The sequence below is a fragment of the Sparassis crispa genome (assembly GCF_003851025.1).
Source record: "Sparassis crispa DNA, contig_000002F, whole genome shotgun sequence".
Taxonomy (NCBI): Eukaryota; Fungi; Basidiomycota; class Agaricomycetes; order Polyporales; family Sparassidaceae; genus Sparassis; species Sparassis crispa.
In genome coordinates this window covers 368,238-393,330 of record NW_020939749.1, presented here as the reverse complement: position 1 = coordinate 393,330, position 25,093 = coordinate 368,238, and the positions used below count along the sequence as shown (strand labels likewise).

Below are 25,093 nucleotides of genomic sequence, written 5' to 3'. Positions count from 1 at the left end.
ATGCAAGCTCAACACCACCAACTTCGGTCGGTGCCTCGAATGTGCAGCATGAGGCATCAGTTGCAGCATCGTGCCGAGGAACATGGATGGCGTGTCCCTGTGAGGAAACTCTCACACCACACAGCGTGAGTTCCAAGAGATGTGCGCAGGGCTGGTGTTAGAGGGCAAGCCACTGCCCACGTCGCCACCTCCATATGACGTTAAGGTCGACTCCAATGAGCCCGACGGTGCAGAACCCATGGTCATGGGAGCGTCGAAGCGCAAGCCGCCGAAGAAGACCAAGACGCGCAATGCTGCAGCATCCAGCTCCAAGGTCAAGGGTGGCGAGGAGGTCGAGGCGACAAAGCAGAAGGCGACCGCCATGCCCTATGAAGCCAATGCTGAAGGCGAGGCCTCGGTGGAGAAATCGTCGAAGTCCAAGTGCGCCACCGAGTCCGCCACCGCCACTGGAGCTGTGGCTCTGTCCAACTCTGGCGAGGTCGCCAACTCTGGCGAGGTCACCAACTCTGGTGAGGTCTCCAAGTCTGGTGCACCTGCCAAGTCTGGTGCAGTCGCCAAACCTGGCAAAGGTAAGAAGTCAGGACCCAAGCCAAAGCTGGTGAGGAGCCAAAACTCAGGTGTGCAAGATGGTGGTGAGGTCACCAGGACCTCAGTACGTGAGGCGGATGAGGTCCCGCCTGCCAAGTCTGTTGCGAAGGAGGGTGGGCAGATGACAAGGGTGGCAATGGGAGGTTGCTCAGGCCCAATGGTGCTCGTGATCACCAGGAAGGCCAAGGTGAATGCTCGGAAGGCAGCAGCCAAGGCGCCTCTGGTGGAAGGCGATGGTATGGAGGAAGCCGCCAGGCTGGCAATGGAGGCGGTGCAGGCTAGGGCCTTCCAAACAGGGCCAGCTGCTCCGCTGCAAGCTAGCAGCAGCAAGCGCATGCTGACACCAGTCGCCGACAAACCAGAGGATGTGCCAGAGTTTCGGGCAGAGGTGGCGGAGGATCAGGTAAGCAGGACATCTTGTCGCAGCTGGAGTCGATGTAACCATGAAACAGCGCACGTCCTTGGAGTGGCCACACGATGATCGGCAGCATTCACTGCTGACACGCCACGAGATGAGTGCAGGAGCTGCCGAGGTGGCACAGGAGGTGACACCCTCCCTGGAGGTATCCAAGGCGTCGAAGGGAGTGAAGTCCTCCGCATCAGCGAAGGCGGGACACGTCGATGGAGGGCGAAGGCCAGCAAAGAAGGGCACCACACTGGACCACAAGGCAGTGAAGAAGGAGGCAGAGGCGAAAAGGGACACGAAGGCGAATCGTCTCAGAGCAGTGCCTCCAACCAGCAAGGGTGAGTGCACCTGCCACAGGGTCGAATCCATGCAGCGCTGACCAGGGATACAGCACCCCACTTGCGCGATGTCCAGTGAGTGTCGACAGGAAGTCCTGCTCTGGCGAATGAAGGCGACACCACCAGTGGTGAAGAAACCTTGCAGTCATCCAACGATGACTGCGTGAATTGTGCTGAGTTGTGACAGGAGTTCCTGGCGCACAAGGATGGGATGGAAGTCCAATTCCAGGAGAGGATGGCGGACCTCAACACCGTCAAGGCAGAGATCACAGCGGTGCTCCAGCGAATGAACCCGCCATCCGCACTTCAAGAAAATGCCCGAAGCATTCGCAAAGAGGCCAAGTTGGCGATGGAAGAGTTTCGCAGGCCGGTCACCATTGAGCTTCAGGAGAGCATGAAGTTGGCAGTGGTGGACCTCGTCGCCAAGCGACATTGCCTGCCAGAGCTCAAGGAGAAGGTCAACAGGTTGGAGCAAGGCGCAAACCAGACGGTGAGCCAGGCGGACATCGAGAAGCTGCAGGGTGAATTGGCCGATCTCCGTCATTCGATGGAGCTCCAGGCAGCATGGTCAGACAGCATGGAGAAGGAGCTCAGGTCTTCAGCGGCAGAGGCGATCGCTCAAGTGAGCAAGCTGGAGATGGAGTTGACACTCGCCAAAGAGGATTCGATGGTGGTGGCGACGTCCGCTTTGGATGAAGCAAAGAAGGTGATGAAGGAGGTGGCGACAGCGAGAGAGGAAACCTCGCTGGTGGCGAAGTCTTTGGATGCATTCTGAGAGAAGGTCGACTCCGCCATGGTCTTCACCGCTTTTCGCCCTGATAGCCACAATGTGTAGTCATTAGAATATTGATATACATGCTTTTTAGCCTAGCATGGAATCTCCATGCACTCAATTCGCCACCGCCACTCCAAGTCAACTGAATGTCTGCTGAAGTTCTTGCCCACTCCCCTCGCCATCACCACCATCTCCATGGCTTTACCTATGTAGATCTATGGGTCACATTATAGAAGGCAAAACAATGTGGAAGCCTACGAGTCTACGTTGAACTGGAGTTATATTGTCAAGGTCTGGTGCCGCCACTGTGGGTCTTGCAACCTGCGCCAACTTGGCCACTCTCTTTCACTTTGGCGGCTGCTTTCCCCAGATGCACTGGCTTCAGCTTGGTTTCTCCCTTGTCCTTGACCTCTGGGGTCTGAGGTAGAGCTCATCTTCGCTTTGCGGGAGGCTTGTCACCATCATCCGAGTCCTCGGCCCTCGCATTCTTCTTCCTCAGCGAGGCCACTACCAACTCGTCCCGAGTATCACGTCCACGCTTCCGAGGTGGCAGATTGTCTTCGCCAGAGCTGTCTTCGCCATCGGGCTCAGGATGTGCTGGTTGACATTTCCGCTTTGGATCAGAAAGCTTCTTCAAATCTTTAACAGCTCCTAGTGGATGCTGACTACGGGTATTCTTGGTGGGCGACTCATCCATCGCTTGACACTGACTGCGAGTGATCCTGCTGGGGATATTACTCTGAAGGGCATCGGTGATCGACCTTCCCTGGAGCACTTTGGCTTGACCTGACGGATGGCCTTCTGTGGCTGCCACCTTCCTCATCTTAGGTATAAATGGAGGTGGTGGCGGTCATTCAGCACCACTGCTAGGTATGGACAAGTGTGCATTGTCCTCTTCATCATCATCAGAGGCCCCACCACTGGTCTCCTGGCTCAGCCCTTCATCTCCTCCACTTGGAATGATTGGGTTGTTGGCCATGGCAGCAGGCTGGTGAGCCTTGTAAACTTTGGCAGCAGTAGCAGCGCCATTGTGAGTTCTTGCAGAGGCATCACCTTCCTGCTCCTCCTGGCCCCCAAGGCCATCACCACCTTGAGGGGCACTGCGTATGGCAGGCTTGCTCACTGGCTTCACCATGGCATGGGTGACGTTCCCTTCCACCATGTCCAAGGTAATGATCTCACAACAGCGAAGCAGCTGCTCTACTGCGTCGAATGAGATCGCCGAGTTCACCACATAGTCAGAAAGGTTCGTCGGTTCGCCCTCCTCAATGAACTGAGATCGTGTGAGGTCCCTCAGCACCATACCAATCACGAGTGCAGATTGTTGTACGCCCTGTGGATGTAAGAACCGATATTTTGTCAGCCATGGTTTGTCACCCAACCAGTTCTCAACGATGTCAAAGTTGTCCACTGCATGAAATGACGGTGGGAGGTAGCGCTGGCCATACGACCATTCGCTCCAGGGAATCGGATCATACCTGGCGAAACGATACACCTGGGGCTATATGACGGATGATCAATGGTGGCTATGAATCCCCACGAAAGGAGCTCACCACAGTCGCAATCTTGACTTGCTTCAGCATATCCTGGTATCGCAGTTTGACGGAAAGCATGGCGAGAAACACATCTCTCCTTTTGACGATGTGGGGCTCGGCCTTAAAGCTCAAGCCTCAGCTCCTTTGTACTGGGCTCCAGTTCACTGGATGCTTCATCAGTCTCCTCTGTGTCAAATCTGTGCAGTGTGCCCAGAGAAAGGTCTTGGCGACCTTGCTTTTCCTTCATCTTGGCACCACCACTACCGCTCGCTTAAGGTGCACTGCCATTGGTAGACTTGTGTCCGTTCGTGGTGGCGACAGTCTTGCCCTTCCCTTTATTCACAATTATGCTCTCGCCATCCTCTGAATCTTCATCGCTGGCCAGATCTTCTTCAGAACCCATGCTGGGTATATCTGGCGAACTCCGATGAGAGTCTTGGCTGCTTCTGGAATCATCTTCAGAGTTGTATGCATCTTTCATCTTGCATTTACACCCACCGCCTTTGGCTCCGCCAGGGGCAGCTTTGCCCTTTGTCGCCTTCGATGCCACCTTTCCCGTGACCTTGCGCACAGATTTACCCTTCTTCTTCACCTTCCCTGCCTTCTTCGGTGTGAGTGCTTCTTAGACCTTGTGTTCAGATCCTTCTTCTAATGCCTGTGCTGATCCGTCAAGTGGTGGAAGAGGATCATACTTGGCGAGAGCAGCTTTGCCATCCTTGTCGAAGTACTGGGTGAATCACATGGTCTGCTCAGGTCCATGTTCCTCTTGGCATGCCCACCAGTGGTCGAGAAGGGCACGAATGGGAACACTTGTCAACTTTGAGGGATTGATCCACTGGAAGTTCTCAGGTAGCATCTCTGCTACAATAACCTCATTGATGTCATCTATGCTGTTCAGCTTCGTCCATGGCGACTTGCAGTTCCGAACACCCTTCGCCAATGCTGTAAACTGGTCAGCATCTCCCAATACCCAGTGGGAGTGTCATACCGTAGTGATGATTCATGAAGTCTCGAACTTGTACCTTCATCACCTTAAGAGGCGCTTCCACCATACCTTCAGGCACTGATGGGAGCAGAGGAAAACCATTGGCCATCAACCGAATCTTGTCCATGGCCCGCATGCAATTGGCAGGTGTCTTCTTCACCATCACCATAGTCTCAGTCACACCTAAGGAATCAGGTCAGTGTGCCAGCGACAATGCAACTGAGTTCTTCTTACCGTATTCGCCTTTGGCCCACTCAGAGAACACCTTTGCTGGAGGCTGGTAAGCACACAGCCACCCAGGATAGGCCCCAAATGGAGTTCCATTGGTGATGGCATGGTTGACCTCCACCCTTCACTCGGGGGTTAGCAGATGGTGACAGTCGGATGGTCTACACTCACATCTCTACCTTTAGACTCCCCACTTCCTTCGGATATGCTAGCATGAATGCCATGCGAACGCCCATGGTGTCCCACATAGTCTTGGCGAACTTCTTCAGATATTGCATCATTCGCTGCTCCCTCAGCCTGTCTTAGGTTAGGTTTTGTCTTATGCTATGTGACAGGAGGTACGCACTTCATTTTCATCTTATCATCCAGAGTGCCATTCTGCCAACTCTCCACCTTTTCCTCATACGCCTTCTGCTCCTCCTTGGACAGTTTTGCCCATTCGGCACTCCGTGCCACTCTTCACACCTTGGAGACATTGCAACCCTTTTCTACCATGAGTGCTCTCATGGCCTCAGTCACCTTGTCCCTCTCCAGTGCATCCCACACCTTGAAGGCATTGGGCTTGCCAGAAACATGCATACACTTTTTCGTCACTTTCTCCTGCACATGGTGGGCATGGTTATTGAGCCACTCTCAGATTTTCTGCGGTGAGAGTTAGTGGGGACCTCACAGACATGAAACACTGCTCACAGTTTCCACAATGATGTCATCATAATTTGATGCATCGACAAAGTGTGTCTTCAGCTTCTGGCACAAGCTCTGAACCAGAGTCTTGCGACCCTTGGCATCTGCCATGTCATAAGACTGCAGCTTCTCAGAGAGTATGGGCTGATGCTCCATCAAAATTACAAATCTCATTGGCATGCTTTCTCGATGTTGAGGATGAGATTTTTGTGTTGGAGCAGTGAAGGGGGTCGATAGTTCAATGGGCAGTGCTCTGTCCATTTCCTCGTCGGCCACCCACAACTCAACATGCACGTGCTGATGGCCCATTTGGGCTTACACCAATTACCCTCCTCGCCATGGTGTGTGGTGACTGCTGAAGCATTGTATGTGTATTTTTCGCAGTGGCGGGAGGTGGTGGTAGGTATGCACTAGCATTCATGCCTAATAAAAGGCAATGTTGAACACCGCTTCTATAGAAAAACACACCACACCAACTCTATCTCGCGAATGCTGGGCAGAGGCAATCTGGCAATCATCTGCATGCCAATCTGTGGGATAAAAGGCTTCCTCGGAGTTAGGCTCAGCCAATTAGATGGCAATGACGAAGGGCCTAGACATGGCGGACCACCCGGCCCGTGATCTGGCATGGTGGCATGAAGTCCAGCTCAGCGGCATGATGAACATGTGAGATGTGCAAGGGACGTGCTTGCAAGCAATATGCAGGCAGATGAATGCATACTGTTCTTTGCCATTCTGGCCCCTCCTACATTCTCCCCTGCATCTGCAAGCCAACTGCCTGAGCCCGCCATACACCTGTGCGTTCCTTCAACCGATGCATGCTGTAATCATCCCATTGATTGGCAGACAGTATCAAGATGAGCAATCTGTCACCCATGCCACTGACTGATCAGATTGCAGGAGTCTTGGAGCTCATGTTTCGCCAGAAGCTCTATCTGACCACTCATGCAGCCCATTCTGCGCCATCCATAGAAGTGCCTCCGTCCATGCCATCCGCCCTCCTATTGGAGTGCAATGGCATTGCAGATGCTCTTGTGAAGGCCATACGTAATCCTGGTAGTCATTAGTCTTGCTGCAGGTCTGATCACACTGATCATGCCATTGTAATAGTAAGGCTGTAGTGGGACATTGATAGATATTGTGACAGCCTTTTGATTCAGCTCACAGGGCAGAATGAAGTCCTCAAGGCAGAACTGGAACGGAAGTGGCCTCCTCCATTTGGTGAGAGCGAAATACGCATAGACCAGCCTGCCACCCTCGTGGACATGCATGGACGCATCTTGGCTTGGATACTTCCAAGAGTGTTGATACCAGACCGCCAGGTGAGTGGCTTGCCCAGCCTTGCACTGTGATCTGACAAATTTGTCAGATGAAGATGCTCCAAGCGACCAGGGCCCTACACCCAGCAATAGCAGCCAGTAAGCCTTCCAGCACCACTGCCAGTTGGCGACACAACCCCTTGTACTTCTTGCCTCCTGAGAAGTGTGCCCAATTCCCAGTGGGCTCCTTGTGTCTCTCGCCAGGTTGGTTCCAACAAGTAAGAGAGGTGGGTCTCCTCGCCACGCCATTTGCCTTGCGTCTGAACAGCCTTTGCAGCATATGGAGTCTGGGAGGCTGGAGACCTCCACCAGCCTGAAGCTTGAGGGCGGAAGAAGTTGGCTACATGATATTTATGACTCCTCCGCATTGTTGGGCGCCATCCTGGTCATCGTTCACCCAACGCTATATGCCACAGGATGCCAGTGCTTGGGTTTGATCCAGCAAGACCCAGAATTGCGAGAGATGGTGCTGAACTGGTCATCGCCATTCAATGCACTCCAGGTGATCGCCAACTGGGAAACTCCTTTCCACCGAGATAGCAAGACAAGATACACATTCTACAACCTGTTGGCGACTTTGGGCAACTACACTTGCGCGTGGTTAAACTTCCCCACCATGCATGTCGCCATCGATTATAGTCCTGGAACCATTGTAGCCTTCTGTGGGAAGGCGATTCATCATGGTGTCACTCGAGCAGATGGCGAAAGGCTCGTCTATGCATACTTCATGTGAGAGGGTGTCCAGAACAGGCTGGGCATTCCGGCACCCCACTGGATGCAAGCTTTATATTACGCCTCACACATTGGCATGTGCACAGTTCATCACCGAGTCTGCATTCCTAACTCAGAACAGATCCTAACTGGCTCGCTTATTAGAGGGACATCATGCCAAAGACTGATGGAGATGAGAACACTATGCAGGGGATGGAGACTGTTGATGGCAGCTTCATTGGCAGGACAAAGTTGGCGGAGGTGATGGCAAAATGTATGGAGTCACGAATTTCCGAATTCTAGCTGAAGGTTGGCGAGCGCGCGGTATGAGTGCACGTTTCACATCTCAACAGTGTTCAGCTCAAGGTGTAGTTATCACTGATGGCAGCGTATGGTTGGCGGACCTCGCAGTTGGTGAAGGTGGTGGCAAAATGTATTCAGTTGAGAAGTTGTGAGTGCTAGTGGGGCAGATGGCGGCAGTGTTGGCAAGCGCGCAGTGCAAGTGCATGTTTCCCTTTTGAACATTATGCTACTCCGAGTCAAGGCAAAGTTAGCACTGAGGGTGACATACGATTAGCGGACCTCTTGCCAACATGGCATCCTTATCTGCATAATGCCGATATGGTGCCTAAAGAGACCACGAGGTGATAGGGCCCAGGCATTGCAGCCATTCATAACCACCTTGATGAGTAGTCTGGTGGGCAGCATGGCCATGTGTGATTTGCACGTGTTGTGTGATAGAGACACAATGCTCATTGATGGGCTTGGAATACGACTCCCCACTGACCTGAACCATGAGCAGACACAACAAAAGTAGGCTCGTTGTAGACCTGAATGACGAGGTCGAGTTTGTGACCAAGGTAGCTAAGCAGACCACTAGGGGAGTACACTATGTGGACGTACCTTTGCCCATGCCCACGGGTTTAAATGCGCCATCACCTTCCAAAAGTCCATCGAAGGCTCCAGCTTCAGGCTCCTTGTTTAACTTGGATGATGGTGACATCCTGGGCAACATAGGTGTACCGATTCAGCTGGATCCGGCAGCTCAGAAGACAAAGGTGGGCACTCCCGCCATGACTATCTGACAGTCTGACCATGTCCGATAGACCCAGAATGACTTCATGAGGGACTGGATACCCCACCGTGATGACTATCTTCATGCCATTGTCGAGATGGAAGCCCCACCTGAGCCCAGAAACTGTGCGGAATGCAAGGTTGGCGAGGGACGGTGGTGATGCCTAGACTGTATGGGCAGACTGCTCACCTGTACTGACTGCTGTCGTAATGGCCATCAGTGTGCTCCTTTCCATCAGATAGAGCATTGGCAGGGTCAGTATTTTGAGCCGGCATCACTGTATCGGGTCAGCATCTGCATCCATTTGGGGCATGGTGGAGATCCCTGCCCTCTGGGCACCTTCACAGCACATAACAACCCTGCGCTGGTGGTGGCCCCAGGGTCCGATTTCTGGAATGCCTCCAATGAAGACCTAAATGCACATGATGGCGAGGTCCCAGATGATGGTGAGGTCCCATTCGACTTTGCACCTCTGGCAGGCACCCTTGATGGTGAAGCAAGGCAAACCGATGATGCTCCCGATCCCACTTGGGAGGAAGATGTGCCACCGGTGCTCTCCTGGCCACCTCGCTGTGATAGTTATGGGAATCAGATCATGGTCATTATCGACATCTCTGGCATTCACCATATCGGTGTTGACTGGTGCCAGTGTGAGATGGCGGTGGAGCGTGACATGCAGCTTCTTCAAATGGGACTTTACCCTGGTACCGTCAAGGATCCCCATACCGCCTTCACATTCGTCGTCCTCGACGATTTCCTTCTGGAGAACAAAGAGTGCAAGACGGCGGCATTGAACTACTACAGCAAACTCAAATGGGTCACGAGCAATGCCTTCCCTGACACCGTTCCCATAAGTGTTCACATGCATTCCCATGGCCCAACCATTCATGCCAGTTCCTTGCCAGGACCGTTATCGTGAGCTGATGTGAGTGTCCTGCCAATGGCGCCAACTCAAATATCGCAAGTGGCACAGCTTCTCACACGATGCCCTCCATCCTGTGGAGAAGGGTGGCCTCGCCATCTTTTGTCCTGCCTGTCCCCAGCCTGGGCTCAACCTGCCTTTCGATTGGCAAGCAGATCCAGTGCAGTGGAAGTTCAAACACGGCTTCATCATGGATGGCAATTTCAGTGCAGAGCACATAAAGATGAAGCACCCCAAGGAGGATGTCACCCTCAGTGACGGCCAGGCATTCATGGTCGGCCAAGAGGATTACAAGGCTCATCTGGCGGTGGCCATGGAGTCGCATCAGGTGCGTGTCTGGCTGCACATTCTTCTTTTGCCCTTGACTCCTAAGCCCACCAGCGCTCCACTTGTCACGAGCACCGCACTGTCAATCAGGCCAATGTGGATCGTGCCAACCTCAATGCCACAGGAATTGGGGCCACTGCTTGCGCCAGACATGGTTTCTTCATCCCTCATACTGTCGTCGATTTCCAGAAGGGAGAAAGGTTCACATATGTCTCTTGTCATGATCCATTCTCACCGACGCACCCTCTGCAGACAAATGAATATGGATTACTCTCTCAGCAATACGCTCCTGACCCTCACCGGTATCACCCTCGTCCTCATCATGTATGACATCATGTGCCAGTATGGCGTCCATGTCCGCAAACATTTCCGCCACAGCGCCTATCTGAGGATGCCCTTCGAGCTTAAGATAGACCAAGGCATCGGCTTGTTTCATGTGCATGGACACCAAGATTGCTGCTTCCAACGGTTCTCGCCCAACTTTATAGTTGGCGCTGGTATGGTCGATGGCGAGGTCATCGAGACCCTGTGGGCACCAACAAATGAGGTCTCAGGCAGTACCAGGGGCATGACCCGAGCTCACTGCCAAGAAGTCCTTGACAATCACATGAATGACTCCAACTGGAAGAAGACAACTCGCATGAGTGAGCCTGGTTCCTCCTTCCCTATTTGCCACCTGCCTTATGCTGCCTATAGTGCCAACCTTGATGACAAAGTGGAAACGCGTGGTCCTGGGCTTCCCACAAAGCAAGGAGTCCTTTGAAGCTTTATCTGCATCCACAGATGAGGAGGTCCTTGAGGCATGGCAGAAGGAGTACAATGACACTATGGAGGCTCGCCAAAGTGATCCGAAGATTATGGACACCTTTGATGTCCAGCTCAGGAAGGGTGAGTATCCTTCCATCATCATATGGCATGTAGTTGACGTGAATGCAAGCCCCGGGTAAAGACCTCACCCAACTCAGACTGGCGGGTGAGGAGTCCACCAAGGGCTTGGAGAAGGGCACTGCCGGATGGTTGTCGACTGGCCTCAAAATTCAAGAAGCACAGTGAGTTTGCCTCGTCTTAACAAAAATACAGCTCTGACGGCCTTTAGGCTTAAGCTTGCAAATGATATCCGCAAGGCGGGTCAAAATCCGAGCGTGGCAGAGGACCTCAAGACTCTTGAGCACCGTCAGCGCCTCGAAGTCAGCATTCTCACATTCCAACGTCACTCTGAGAAGTTCATGAGAAGATTGGAGGACGTTTCAGCCATGGAAGATCATGACAATGGTGCGCTCTGGGATTCCTTGGATGAGAATCCTTTTCAAATACACCCGGAGGACGCTGAGTATGGCGAGGATGTGATTCCACCCGAGCAAGCTTCCTTGAATTTACCTTCGCAGATCAGATTTGTGGCCGCCGTCACCAATGGGCTCCAGACCCTGGCGGCCCAAGAGTTGGAGTTACGCAAAGGCCTGATGAATGACATCCTCCACGAGCTTCCCATGGCTTTTGGACTGAAGTCTTACCTCTACTGCAAGAGGGTTCATCCTGCCAACAGTGTCGGAACCATGACCTGTGCACAGGTGGAGTTTCATGCTGCCGATCAGACCGTCTTGGCCTGTGCCAGGCTCTATTCCACCAACTGATGCACCATTATGCGCTTGGGCACCACCGATGAAGACTTGGCTCTCTATCGCCCTTTGGATAAGAAGGACCTGCACGTGAAGACTGCTGTCATCGAGGCTAGCACCTCCAGGCTCAGGAACGTCAACCTGGCTTGGTTCTGGACTGTGGATGTCGCTGGAGATCGAGATTCATCAGAATGGATGGACGAGTGTTCGTCATTATCTGATCGATCTCTAGGCCTCCTGCTAATTTACCCTCCAGTCTATAGAGTCAATTGGCTACGTGCCAGAGCATGATATGAGAGATGGAGGGACGAGCATGTCTTGGTCCACTCGGAAATGGCCTGGACCATAGCCACCTTCAAGCGGAATGCAGAACGATGGGCTCACTGGCTCGAGATGATGGATCCTTCCTGGCGGGGTCATGTTTGCTATGCCACCAGGCAAGTAAGTATGTGGCGGACCTTCACCAACCATGCCACTGACACCTTCAGCCAAATTCTCGCCCTGGACATTGAGGACAAAAGGGTGGGCCATGCAAATGGACTTTGAGTCAGGGTTCACTGGGGTGTACACATATTCATGTTTGCTATATCGATGTAGTGATCATCATGTATGTAATTTCTACTCACCAATATCACATTTGGTGAAATGACCTCCATCCTCGACTGAGGGCTTCTTCTCGGCATGTGCTCTCCAATCGCATGACATCAGACATCAGATAAGGTCGATCAGATATCAACCTTGGCTCATCCACTCACTGTCATGTCTGCCCAGTCTTCAACATCAGATGCGCGCCCCTGCCTGTTCTCCAGAGGGAGGTTGCAGTTGGAAGTCTACACTTGGAGGATCCAAGAAGCTGTTCTGGCACTGGAGCCTGACCCAGATCACTTCACCAAGGTCCGTTGGGAGGAAGGCTTGCACCGGGAGATGGTACACCTTTCTTGCTGATATCCTCTGACCCTGCTGAGTCCTGTGCAGTTCACCATCAGGGGTATCTGTGGCGACCTCGCATTGGCGGGTCATGCTGACCATATTGACCATGGTGGAGTTATCGCCAGTATCCTCAGCATCTGCACTTTTAATCGCGAAGTTCTGCGCCCCATCAGCATTGACATCAAGGCGATTCCACACCCCACCACCCTCGTTCCTCGTCCTAAGAACCTCCTTGAGGACTCACCCGACTACTGGTGGAAATGGGATCATCAGGTTGGGCCAGTGGGGAGCCCTATGGAGGCCTGGTGGTACAAACTTGGTGATCCCTGGGTGAGTGGTACGTTCCAGCACCTTACAGTCTTGCTGAACCTCGAGAACTTAGGAGAAGGTGTACACCGTCTCTGAGTCTACACTGGTGCAGCTTGAACAGCTGCATGTTCGCATCGTGAACCTCACTAGTTGGTTGCATGAGAGGACAGATCAGAAGGCAGTGGACCAATCACTGAAAAATATGCCCATGGCGGTGGACTGATCACTGAGAACTACACCTATGGCAGTGGGCCGATAGGTCTGAGCAAGAGGTGCTGCATGAGCAATGACTCGGTGTCAGAGCCCCCTTCTTCTGTGGTGTCCTTCAGCTCGTACGCTGATTCGTACATATCCACATCCTCGTCTACTTTGTGCTCTTCAGTTGACTTCAGGTACAATCTGTTCACTTCGTATGGTCTACTTCTTGGCTCGGGCAACCAGGCGTGGCATCCGCCCATGCTTCCCCCCGACCAATCTCCACGTTTCATACATCCACCTATGCTACTCCCTGACGAATCATCAAGTATGTTCCTTCACCCACCCATGCTCCACCAAGATGACATGGACACGATACGAGCCTAGTTGACAACCTAGGGCAAGGCAAATAACTCAGCTATGCCTGAGCTAGACAGATATTTCAGGTGACCTATGCCTATGGGCTCAGAAATATACCTATGGCAGTGGGCCGATGGCTGTATAATAGGCCCGTGGCAGTGGGCTGATCGCTCAGAACACTACCTATGGCGGTGGGCTGATGGCTGTATAATAGCACCATGGTGGTGGGCCGATCGCTCAGAACACTACCTATGGTGGTGGGCCGATCGCTCAGAACACTGCCTATGGCGGTCAGCCCACCGCTCAGAACACTATCTATGGTGGTGGGCCGATGGCTGTATAATAGCATCATGGCGGTGGGCTGATCACTCAGAAATATACCAATGGCGGGGGGCTGATCACTCAGAAATATACCAATGGCGGGGGGCTGATCGCTCAGAAATATACCTATGGCAGTCAGCCCATCGCTCTGTACTACCACGGTGGCGATGGGCCAATGGCTGTATAATAGCCCTGGGGCGGTGGGCCGATCGCTCAGAAATATACTTATGGCGGTGGGCCGATCACTCAGAATACTACCTATGGCGGTGGGCCCATCGCTCAGAACACTACCTATGACGGTGGGCCGACGGCTCTATAATAGCCCCAGTGGCAGTGGGCTGATCGCTCAGAACATTACCTATGGTGGTCGGCCCATCGCTCAGTACTATCATGGTGGCAGTGGGCCGATGGCTGTATAATAGCACCGTGGCGATGGGCCAATCGCTCAGAAATCTACCTATGGCGGTGGGCTGATGGCTGTATAATAGCCCCATGGCAGTGGGCCAATCGCTCAAAAATACACCTATGGTGGTGAGCCCATCGCTCAGAACTATCACCGTGGCGGTGGGCCCATGCCTGTATAATAGTAGCATCATGGCGGTGGGCCAATCACTCAGAAATACTCCTATGGCGGTGGGCCCATCGCTCCAGCATTCCCTTCATTGCCATGAGCTGATTGCTAACAGCTCCTTACACAGACCGATGGGCCGATGTCCACTGGCTGTCCAGTTCATGACAATGTCAGGGTAAATGAGAGTCCAGTTCACAAACATGACTGAATGGGCTGCGTCATTCGGGTCATCGTGTTTTTATTTCTTCTGTAAGCCATGATTGTCATCACCACTGAGCTCACAGGCATGAATATATCTAGCGCGAACTTGAGAACTTGACCCACAATAAATAATAAATTTAGACTCACGCAAGCGCTGCTGGGGTCTGCCTCCAATCTTGAGGCATATTCATGCCTGGCCATGGACGTGTAAAGCATGGCACGGTGAGAGATTGAGGGTCGTGATTCGGAAGGTGATATATCGCCAAATTCAACTAACAATGTTAAATTCTCTGTATCAATTCTGCAACGTTCAGTCAGCGACTATCGACGTTCATCAATACACATGCGTACCTTGACAGTGTGCAGCGCAGAATTGTTGGTGAGGCATCTGATGGCATACATGTAGTTGTACGCCCCCTTCTTCGACATTAGGGCATGCATGTGCCACTCCTTCAGCAGCGCCATGGTGAATGCACTTTCTGGGTGATCTAAAGTTGTGGGGAATAATCTGACATGCAACATTTGCGAGATGCACTCTGGCACTCCAGCGCAATGACACCAATGCATGGCAAGCTCGTGAATCCCATTAGTGTGCATGACTACAAATTTCGATGGTTTCAGATGGTCGACCAAGTCCGGACAGGGCTGCCCGTGATGCCCAAGGTAAAGAATATATCCAAACATCCCCATGTCAACTTTCTCGAAGAACTCGCCATTCCATAGATCGATCCAATGGAAATGTCACAGCATCATGCAACCAAAGGGCCACTGCAGGCACACAGACCGGGAATGTTCGGATGAGCTTCCGTGGACAGAAGGTCAGCGAGACGGTCACGGAGGCATGGTGTCCACTCCGCTAGTACCCTGGAAACCCCATTCTGCAAAGACTAAGAACTCGGAGTGGGAATATGGAAGATGCGGCTTACCTTGACCTGTCCCGTTGTAGCTGCAGGCTGTTTTGGAGATCCTTCATGCATCGCGATGTCGGGCTCAGCAGTTTGTACCTCTGATGGCCCTGCATCTGCTATGCCCTCTTCGCTGTCACGCGAAACCTTCCTCTTTTTGGCAGGGGACTCAGGGGTGTATTGAACTTGGGTATCAGCGAGAAAATATGTTGGCCCTTACCATCCATCTCCATCTTCTTCGACATGATGGCCACTTTACGACGAGATGCGTGGAATGTAATTCCCTTTGCCGTGCCCGCTCATCCAGTCATGGAGGTAGTGGGCTGCTGATGTGATAAGAGGATGAGAATTTTGCAGAGCAAGAGGAACTTACAATGCATGCACTGAGGACAGTGGTACCCTGGCCCACAAAACGCTGTTGTACTTCTATGATACCTTACATACACTAACCCACACCGTCCTGATCTTGACAGATCACCTCCACATGGGCGCGAACTCTACTGATCGAGAAGCTAACGAAAAATGGATGCGTGATCTGCTGCAACTGCTACATCATCACATAGGGACCTCACACGCATGGAAGAATATACCTAGAGCCCGTGAGCCTGCGAGCAAGCCACCTCAGTGCCGGAGTAAGTGAGGGAGATTGATGATAAATAGCAAAAGACTTACCAGGAAATGAAGGACATCTTGAGGGCCAAAGCAACGGAAGGCCATGAAGAATAGCAGTGACCTAAATGTAAAGAGCGAGCGGAAGAGGATACACTACAAAAATATACATACCATGGCTATAGCTCCATTGTCGGCATGCAAGCCCTCAAATTTGCTGTGTCCACTCAACCGCTGGTGATACCAGCAGGAGCAGACACCAACCGAGGTCTCACGATGGCCATATGGCCATCGGAGCACCAGAGTGCTTGAAGAGGTGGAGGGAGGAAGAGAGGCTTGAGGAAAGAGCTTGAACTTGAGTCTGAGGCAGCTGGGACTTGAGGCTGTTGGACTTAGAACGAGGAAGTCACCAGCACTGACAATTGAATCTGGGTGGAGATTCAAATTGGATGGTGAGTGGGCAGTCCTCTTCCATTCACATTCAGAGCCCGAAAGGCCTCGGACCGGCGGACTCCAAACTCAGAGGGATCAAACAGGATCATCCTACCTTCATCAATTATCATTCATCATCCCTACCCTCCTCCCTTCTGTGAGTTTCATCTCACATTCTAATTTCTTGAAGATCTTCTTTCCCTCAAAGCCAGAGTGCGAACGAGAGGCATACGCCTCTTGAACGCCACTGAGGACGACAGCTACATGTGAAGAGAGACTTCTCTCTTTGCCTGGCTGGGATTCCCAAGAACTCAAGACCGGTGCATGTTCGAGCATGCTGTGCACCCCCTGTATCAAGATCAGAGGCCTGTAGATTTTTGTAAGTCTTTGGCTTCTCTGTTGGAGATTGGAAGTAGGTAATCTCAGTGGTAAGTCCCTTATTCACAGGTGGTGTAGCCTTAGCATGCATTACTCATTCATTTTCCCTTCATTGTGTAGCGTCCATACATTTCATAGTTACATTTGTGTACTCTCATTTCGTCTGCAGGCTCATTGGCGCTAGATTGCGGCGCCTTTTTCTTCTGCGAAGGTACGCAAATTGTACATCTAAGCCTTGTGTGAGGCTGATTATTCTTACCAAATCAGACGATGTCTACGAGATGAGGCCAAGGCCAAGGCCGAGGATAAGGACGAGGACGAGGACATGGACGAGGATGGGGATGTGGCTCGGGATCAGTGCTGGGGCAGTCCAATCAGAACAATTCCGGTATGTTTTCACTCAGTCTTTCTGCCTAGTGCTAAGTGATCTGAAACTCTTTCCTAAGCTCATCGAACAGTACACGATGGAAGAGATGCCCGGCCGTCAGCCTCCTAAGGCTACAACGATCTAACCTCTCGGGCTATGGCATTGCCAAGTGCATTGTCATCTCACCAGGTGATCACTGGTGGATTGACACTTTTAATGGGTAGGCAAATACCTTTACAATGTTTAAGCTCTCTCTGATCGAGTGAAACAGGGGCAGATGAAGTTTCACCTTTCGATGGTCTTTTGGCCACGGAGTTTCCATTGCGTGATGACGGTGTCATAATCACGCCGAATGCGAGCTACATACCCAAATTCCCAGCAGTACTCAATGGGCAGATGGCGACGCAGCATGATGGACGTTGGGGTCCCCAGGAGTATTTGAGGTGGCCGCAGATGTTTGACCAAAAGGTCATACATCACATGTGTATACCGGGTATGGCTGCTGTGTTGGAGGCAGATGCGATGGTTCTGTGGGACAAGATCAGGTTATGGGAGTGGGAGGTGGATTCGACCTGCAGTGTACCCGATCTGGGCTTTCTGACAGAGGAGAAGTTCAATGCGCTGGCTGAGGCAGCACTGCGAGTGATGGACAATTTTACTCGCCAGCTTGGCAGAGCAACTTCAGAGAAGATGAAACCTGGCCAGCAACTCATACTGATGCTGGGTCAGTGTCTGGACCGTCTTCACCTCCTCCCGATGACTTGCACCCATGTGATCGCACTTGGGGCACACATGCAACACCTCACACTCAAGCTGTGGGGGTTTGTCAACTATTACAATGTTGTCGTCGGTCGGCTGGAGATGCCAACCCTCCACAGGAAACCCGATTGGGATATTTTGCCTGTACGAGGTGCTTTCACGAATGACGCCAATGTCGTGCATTCGTTGTTCTGCGTCGGCATACCATTTTGGTTCATCCAGACTAAGACAGAGAAAACAAAGATCGAGAAATGGGCTAGTCCTGTGTTGGTGAGCTATGAGCTAAGCCTGGAAATGTCATGGCCGCACCTGCTCAGGCATGAGATGGACCTTGTGGGAATCTTGCACCGTGCGGGTGAATGGCCTGCTAGGATGTTGCATGAGGCTATGGCTGCTGTCTGCACTGCCGGCCTGCCTCTGCTCGAAGGCGCATCCGAAGTCTCAACTGCTGAACAACCCCCACAGAAGAAGCAGAAGGATGACAAACTCCCATCTGCGCAACTCCCAACCATGCAGCAGAGTGACGGCCGAGCCGATTTGCAGCCCTTGGGCAGTGCGGAGTCCACCAAAAAGTCCAAGCGTATGCACCACGGCATGCGAGGAAAAAAAATTGCAACACTGAAAGTTCTAGCATGGGGGCATCGCAGCCTGCCCATCCGTCTTTGTTGCACAAGCCCAGCATGTTACTCAGTGATGCATGGAACACTGCCCTCTCAGGTGTGTCTCTTTGATGGCACTGCCACGGGTGGCAACATACTTTTTCCTGTCGCCTTTTGTGCTTGACTGCACCAGTGACAAGCTTGCCCGGTACCTGCACAATTTTGTGCGAATCCGCTTGTCGTCATCGAATTTTAGATCTGACAATCAGTGGGCTTCCACTGAAGATAGCGGAATGGAGGGATGTGTTGTGGGGAGACTACAGTCTGGACGAGACTGCGGAAGGTCAGAGCACTATGTCAGCCACCTTGACGTCGGGCGAGGGTGAGGCAGCGGTGTGTGAGGGTGCATCAACATTAAGTGGTGATGGGCTATCAGACGCGAACACTGCAAGTCTTGTCACCAGCAAATCGAGTGTGGCGAAGAAAGCCAAGGATAAATATGAGCGGCAACAAAATATTCGTCGGCTCTTTGCTGCCACTGGCCGGATAAGCTCGTACGATGAGACAATGGAACCCTCCTAGGGCGAGGACCCGATCTTGCTGGATAATGTGGTCGACGTTGATGAGATTGTAGTTCCGTCGCAAGCCGGAAAGGAGGAGTACGAGTGGAATCAAGTCCACGTGAGGTCTGCGATGCAATGAAGGAGAAGAGTCTATTCCAGAGGTATGAGGTGGGTGGCCCGAATCGCAATCCCGTCCCCTCACGCTCCTACTCATTCCGAGGGATCCTCCATCACCGAACCCACCAGAGTGCCTAATAAGGACCCGCCCATCTCGGAGGCATCTCCCATCCTAAACTCAATCTCCCATCTATGGACGCCAGCGTCATCCTTCGCAAATACACCCTTGCAGAAGCTCTTCTTCGCATTGAGATCTTTACCGAGCCCTTCGATCCAATCCTGTGGAAAGCATGGGCTGTCCGGATGCACGTCCTGCTGGTGAGGCCCCCACGGGCATATGATCCTTCGCCATCTGACCCTCACATGTCCCTCAGGTCTTTATGGTCCAAGCCCAGTCTGAAGCGGCCAGCGTGGGGATTATCCTACCCCTTCTGCATGATATCTCTGTTCTGGCCCAAGTGGAAATACACCTGGCAACAGCTCGCACTGTAGAAGGTGGTCATTAGATGATACCCCGAATTGCAGATCACCTTCCTGTGGTCATTCCTCGTGGTTTGACTGCCCGCGTTCTGTATGATGACCCCGCTGTCTGCGAGGACTTTGGTTTAGGCCACCTGCCGGATGGTCTCCCTGACATTAGTGCACAGTCGTCCTGTCCCTATTTTCCTGAAATCATGTTCCTCAGCTTTTTATCGCCATCAGGAACCTTACGCCTTTGGGTTGAGACATTGCGCAATGCGGCCCGCGAACTGTACGATGTCATGCGTGGAATCACTGGTAGATGTGAGCTGGCAAATGGTACCTTGAGGCGGTTGCAGATCGTAGTCGAGGAATTGGAAGTAGCGTTTGGGCTCGTAGCATGCCCTCCTCCGATAACCAGCTTTCAACTGTTGTCGGACTAGGGGTCGGTTGTGTAGCACCCTGTAGTATCTCCAAAATGTGAGACCACTTCGCAGATGTGATTCCCACCTCAGCGCGCTCTGCATCCCTTCAACGTCTGTGAGCAGATCTTGTGGGAGCTGCATGAGACCAACTGGTGCTGCGAGTTGCATGTGTTGGATGCTCGTCTCTTGGACATGAGCAAATGGGGCTCTTTACATTGGTGGGAACGCAAGGCACAAGTGGCCAAGGTGTGGGATAGATGCACCACCAGGTCATGTCTGACAGTCGCACTGTGCTGGAGTAAAGATAATGTTGCTTTCCATTGGGTTCGTGCACCTGCGCTGGGATGGGAGCAAAGCCGTCTCTGCCTGAGTGCATTCCTCGCAGTCATGCAATGGTGGCCAGATGTCCCGGAAGACTTGCAAATAGATGTGGACACTCTGCTCATCTGCGAGGCAGATGAGTACAATCGCTTGCAGGATAGCATCATCTGCTTGTATGTGCAGACGTTCGTGCATCAGTTTCACCGTCTCCCCGTTGCGCCCATCCGATTCGCGTAGTGCTTGGCCGTTCATTCTGCAATTTATGTATTGTTGTACAGCAATGACATGCCCGACTTGATTGGAATGCACTATCTATGTGGGTGACAGTGCTGCCTTGTCTCGAAGATCGCCAACATCAGTTCAGAGCAGCTACACTCAAATTCAGCTAAGTGGTCACCATGTATAGTTAATTCAATAACTGACAACTTCTGTTTGCAGGCTGATTCACACTGGTAATTTCCCGATGGATCTCGAACAGTATGACATGTCATATATGCCTGGATTTTGTGTGCATTTATTTGCACTGTTTCTGATATAAAAGCTGTGATGCGAACACATTAAACTGCAGCGTTCACACTTGAACATGGCTCGCACCGACCCCCGCATCAAGGCCATTGTTGACGGCCTTCTCCCTTGACATGATGTCTTGCTGTCTTCGTTGATAACGTGCTTGGTGCAACCGGAGCAGCATCACCTCATTGTGGCCAGCTACGGTGTGACCAATGCTGAGAACCTTGGGGTGCTCTTCGAGATTGTAAGTCCACTTTGTACTCATGCACCTACATTCTTTCTGATCTCACTCAGTGTCGCACTACTCCAACATGTGGGTGCCATCTCAAAAGGCTTCAAGTGAAAATGATGCGGGGTAATATAGGACCCCTGACAATAGGTGGAGAGGCCTGATCCAAAATTCCGAAAATCAGCCCCAAACATCCGGAGAAATTTTGTGATTTTTTGGCCCATACTTCCGGATGAGATCAGACCTTCGTCCAATTTTTGGGCTCCTGTCCGGGTACCGCATCAGGCTTTTCGGCAGCCGACCGCCTATATAAGGCAGGTATGGGCGCTTCTGAGAGGCGGCGGCTCCGCCGCCGGCTCGAGGTCGGCGCTTGTCGGCTTCCGGGGCATGGATGGCCGGCTGAGGATCAGGCCTTCGCCGAAACTGACAGGAACTGCCGGACATGAGATCACCTCCGGAGGCCTTCAGGGCCCTCCGACGTCCGGATGAGATCAGGCCTAAGGCCTCAAAAATCCCAAATTTCGTCCGGATAAGTCATCAGGCCTCTCCACCTATAGTCAGGGGTCCTGGTAATATGGCCCAGTGCCATGAGGACGTTGCTGCTCTCTGTTCGCCCCCTGTACTATGCAGCATGGGCTATTTGCACTCTGATGAACCTCAATCTGAGGCCACGCCACTGCTGACCAGTCCTATAATCGACACCAGCTTGCCTCCGAGCAGCCTGCCCCTGAGCAGCCCACTCTCGAGTTCTCCTAGCACCTCACCGGTTTTCCGCCGCTGCAGTTGCCCTCCCTTGAATTCTGCCACTGTGTCAGTGCTCGTGGTGTGCAAGGTAAGTAACATTCACGTGTGACCACCGATGAGCTTGCTAATGTGGTGTGCAGGGTTCAGATATCCCTTTCGTTATTCTCACATGGGGAATACGGCGTGAGGACTATCTTAAATTCAAGTTCAAGCAGTTCTTTATCAAGACAGTGCTTATTGACGACTCTCAAGGCTTATTGCCATACCAGCGGTACTGCCCTCATTTGAAGAAGTTTGTCAACTATCCAAAGCACATGGATAAGCAGTATTTGCTTCCGGGTGACACTCCTGTTTACCGCGAAAAGGGCAGCACTTGGAATCTGAGTGCTGCTCAGATTGCTAACATACAGGTTTCAGCAACTGCTCATCTGCCTGCGCTCATGGCCGCTATCAACACGTTTGCGAAGAACATTCTCACCACCCCATCCTCATCTTCTGGTGGATCTCAGAGCACGCTTTTGATGCCTTTGACGTCCTTATCCAGCTGGGTTTGCGATGCTGCTAGCAGTTCAAGCTCGAGTAGATACGTGGCCAAGCATTCACTGTCACCCGATGTGGGGACGGAGGGTAGAAAATTCAGACTGATGGATAAGGGGAAGGCGCGTGAGGTGATAGAGTGTGACATTAAGCTTACAGATGATGAGGTGGAAGCAGAGATCATACCTAACGACAACGTCCTGGGTGAGATCATCGAGATTGTGGATGGCAAGGAATATTACTACATTATGTAGACTGGTTCGGAATAGTGCGCTCTGCCACAGTCAACAAATATTACCCGCTGACACTGTCTTTTGTCGTTCAGATCGGGATGCTTCCGCAACGCTAAATCTGATCCTGGTGAGATCTCACATATCTGTATATGATCTGAAGATTGTACTTTTACCGTCGGAGTGACAGCGTCACAAAATATTTTTTCTGCCAGACTACGTGAGGCTAAACATACAATACCGATTGGCTTATGCATCTCAGGAGATGGATGATAAGGGTAAAAATTTGGTGAGTCTCCCTACATTACGTGCACCCGCAGTAGCTTTCACTATGGCAGATCCCTTCATTGAAGTCATCTTGCAGAAGTGCATAGGCTGGCGCCTCATGAAACTCGCTGTGCTGGACGAGAAACATGCCGAATACTTGAGTCACAAGCCGGGTAGTGAAGAGCGAGCAGCAATCTTGAAGGCTGCAGTTGCAGCATTGCAGAACATGTCCCCTCACTTCACCAGGGCAGCTCTCCCCGTGGCACATGAGGTGAGCCTTTGCATTCATTCTCAGGGTATGATTCTCATCCATTCTATGTACATACAGAAAGTGCAGGTGTTCTTCAAGAACACCTGCGCACGCACCAGTAAAGGAGTCCGACGTGAGTTCCATGCCAGGGGCAAGAACATGTTCATCATGCACAAGCGTAGCAGTGGGAGCAGTGCATTATGGGCCAAGGATGACGAAGGTCGCAAAATTTGGGAGGCGGCGCTCGCATCTCAGGTTGCAGAGGGGAAGGTGAACGAATCAAACTGCGCAGCCGTCATCTCCTCGGTCAAGTCCAAGTGCTTCAAGGCACTATCAGATGAGGAGAAGCACACCTGGGAGGAGAAGGCGGAGGAGCTGCACAAGGAGTGGGAGAATTTGAGCGTTGATGACCTCATTGCCGAGTGAGTCTGAGTTGTAGCTCTGCGTAATGACTTGAGGCTCACCAGTGATGTTAGCAAGCAAGAAGGACTTTTTGTCAAGGTTGCATCGGCCCTCCAGGGGTTGATCAGAAGCAAGGGTTGGCAAGCAGGAGAGGATGTTGGCTTCCATTTGCGCATGGTGTACAAGCTGCGAGAGGGAGTTTCCTGTTCCACTCAGTGAGTTCTCGTTCTCCATATCTGTCCACAGAAATTCACTTACAGTATGTTTGCAGTGTCGATATCATGCCCGCCGGGGAAACCGAATCATTCTCCACCTTTGAAGGCGGAAATAAAGCTGAAGACGTGCACCGGGAACACTTCATGGCCCAAGTGTTCGGTAAGTTTCATTGCTTTGCGCAGGACTCTCATACTTACAATACGATCAACAGTGGTAAACTGTGATCCTCCCAGGGCACACGATGATGTTGGCAAGCCCGTCCTCCTGCAGATGGAGGAAGACTGGACTCCAATGCACCTAGGGAAGACCTTGAAGGAATACATGGAAGAGTTATGGTGTACGTATTTTGTTTATAAATTCATTCTCATACTAATTACTTTCGTCAGTCTACACACACACCGATGTTGAGGATCTCCCTGAACTCCCATGGGACGCACTCGGCGATATCGCATGTGAATTGGTTGCCGCAGATTGGGGAGGATCTGTAGGTGACCTGGTGAAGATGAAGCCTGCGCAGGTCATGGCACTATACCTCCGAATGTATGACATGCAAGACACTGATGGGTCATTCCACTTTGTGGTCGACCTGGCCGCTATTCGAAGATGCACGATACTCGATAACGGTGACATCCTCGAAGGGCCAAGTGTCGACGAGATGACCATCGCTCCTGACAGTGATGCCGTCATTGCTGATGGTGACGCTGTCGCTCTGGACGGTGATGCCATCGCTCATGATGGTGATGCCGCCGATGCATGGACGACTCAGATACGGGAATCTGCTGCCCTCCTGAGTGGCATCATCACGGTGATACATCCAGATCTCTTCGAAGCTGGGAAAATTGCTCTGCAGCATTTGGCAGAGGATCAGAACAGAGCGCAATTTGTTGCAAAATGGGCATTGGTATTCACGGCAGTACAGCTAATCTCCAACAGGGAGTGTCCTCTTCATCGCGATACTCAAACATGACCCACTTGGTACAATTTATTGGCCAGTATCGGTCCATATCACGATGCTCACATGGAGTTGCATGATGCCAACCTCATTGTGAACTACAGACCAGGGCATGTGGTTGGCTTATGTGCCGCATTGCTTCACATGGTGTGTCAGCATGCCGGGGTGAGTGGCTTTGTTACGCCTATTTCATGCGGGATAAAGTACATTACTACCGATGGGTCAAAGCACCTGGCTGGATGGACAGGCAGGTCTACTGTTCAAACAACTGTGATCATTGGATCTAGCTACTGGAGTAATACACATCTTCATAATACAATGGAGGTATTGTTATACAATACATCATAGTTGGTCATCCCTAGCACTAGAGTTTTTCCCATAGGCCCATTGCACACCATCGCTGAGTTCTTTGACTGGGCCCATGAG

General features: G+C 52.0%; 7 protein-coding genes across 7 annotated transcripts; 4 read left to right on the top strand and 3 right to left on the bottom strand.

Annotated features, from left to right (window-relative positions):
• Positions 1-139: 139 nt before the first annotated feature.
• Positions 140-2,107, top strand: SCP_0301000 (hypothetical protein; the record flags this gene model as incomplete). Its single annotated transcript, XM_027755497.1, has 4 exons — positions 140-991; positions 1,041-1,332; positions 1,378-1,460; positions 1,520-2,107. The coding sequence occupies 4 exons, from the start codon at positions 140-142 to the stop codon at positions 2,105-2,107; spliced, it is 1,815 nt and encodes a 604-aa protein (XP_027611298.1).
• Positions 2,108-2,537: 430 nt separating this feature from the next.
• SCP_0300990 (hypothetical protein) lies at positions 2,538-3,720 on the bottom strand (the record flags this gene model as incomplete). Its single annotated transcript, XM_027755496.1, has 3 exons — positions 2,538-2,914; positions 2,969-3,608; positions 3,661-3,720. 3 exons carry the CDS (start codon positions 3,718-3,720, stop codon positions 2,538-2,540), a joined length of 1,077 nt encoding a protein of 358 aa, XP_027611297.1.
• A 193-nt stretch (positions 3,721-3,913) lies between these two features.
• Positions 3,914-4,356, bottom strand: SCP_0300980 (hypothetical protein; the record flags this gene model as incomplete). The annotated part of the gene is made up of 2 exons (XM_027755495.1): positions 3,914-4,263; positions 4,335-4,356. The coding sequence occupies 2 exons, from the start codon at positions 4,354-4,356 to the stop codon at positions 3,914-3,916; spliced, it is 372 nt and encodes a 123-aa protein (XP_027611296.1).
• Positions 4,357-4,378: 22 nt separating this feature from the next.
• On the bottom strand, positions 4,379-5,136 carry SCP_0300970 (hypothetical protein; the record flags this gene model as incomplete). The annotated part of the gene is made up of 4 exons (XM_027755494.1): positions 4,379-4,584; positions 4,631-4,810; positions 4,862-4,977; positions 5,027-5,136. The coding sequence occupies 4 exons, from the start codon at positions 5,134-5,136 to the stop codon at positions 4,379-4,381; spliced, it is 612 nt and encodes a 203-aa protein (XP_027611295.1).
• Positions 5,137-6,238: 1,102 nt separating this feature from the next.
• SCP_0300960 (hypothetical protein) lies at positions 6,239-12,971 on the top strand (the record flags this gene model as incomplete). The annotated part of the gene is made up of 17 exons (XM_027755493.1): positions 6,239-6,336; positions 6,390-6,595; positions 6,707-6,861; positions 6,909-7,085; positions 7,136-7,587; positions 8,372-8,627; positions 8,676-8,783; positions 8,865-9,559; positions 9,618-9,894; positions 9,948-10,093; positions 10,146-10,537; positions 10,590-10,781; positions 10,831-10,942; positions 10,990-11,419; positions 12,281-12,436; positions 12,485-12,769; positions 12,822-12,971. The coding sequence occupies 17 exons, from the start codon at positions 6,239-6,241 to the stop codon at positions 12,969-12,971; spliced, it is 4,287 nt and encodes a 1,428-aa protein (XP_027611294.1).
• Positions 12,972-16,805: 3,834 nt separating this feature from the next.
• On the top strand, positions 16,806-22,604 carry SCP_0300950 (hypothetical protein; the record flags this gene model as incomplete). The annotated part of the gene is made up of 7 exons (XM_027755492.1): positions 16,806-16,834; positions 16,890-16,931; positions 16,988-17,108; positions 17,167-17,203; positions 17,359-18,426; positions 21,885-21,901; positions 21,954-22,604. The coding sequence occupies 7 exons, from the start codon at positions 16,806-16,808 to the stop codon at positions 22,602-22,604; spliced, it is 1,965 nt and encodes a 654-aa protein (XP_027611293.1).
• A 307-nt stretch (positions 22,605-22,911) lies between these two features.
• On the top strand, positions 22,912-24,682 carry SCP_0300940 (hypothetical protein; the record flags this gene model as incomplete). Its single annotated transcript, XM_027755491.1, has 6 exons — positions 22,912-23,118; positions 23,176-23,519; positions 23,574-23,714; positions 23,771-23,874; positions 23,927-24,052; positions 24,102-24,682. The coding sequence occupies 6 exons, from the start codon at positions 22,912-22,914 to the stop codon at positions 24,680-24,682; spliced, it is 1,503 nt and encodes a 500-aa protein (XP_027611292.1).
• Between the last annotated feature and the right edge of the window lie 411 nt (positions 24,683-25,093).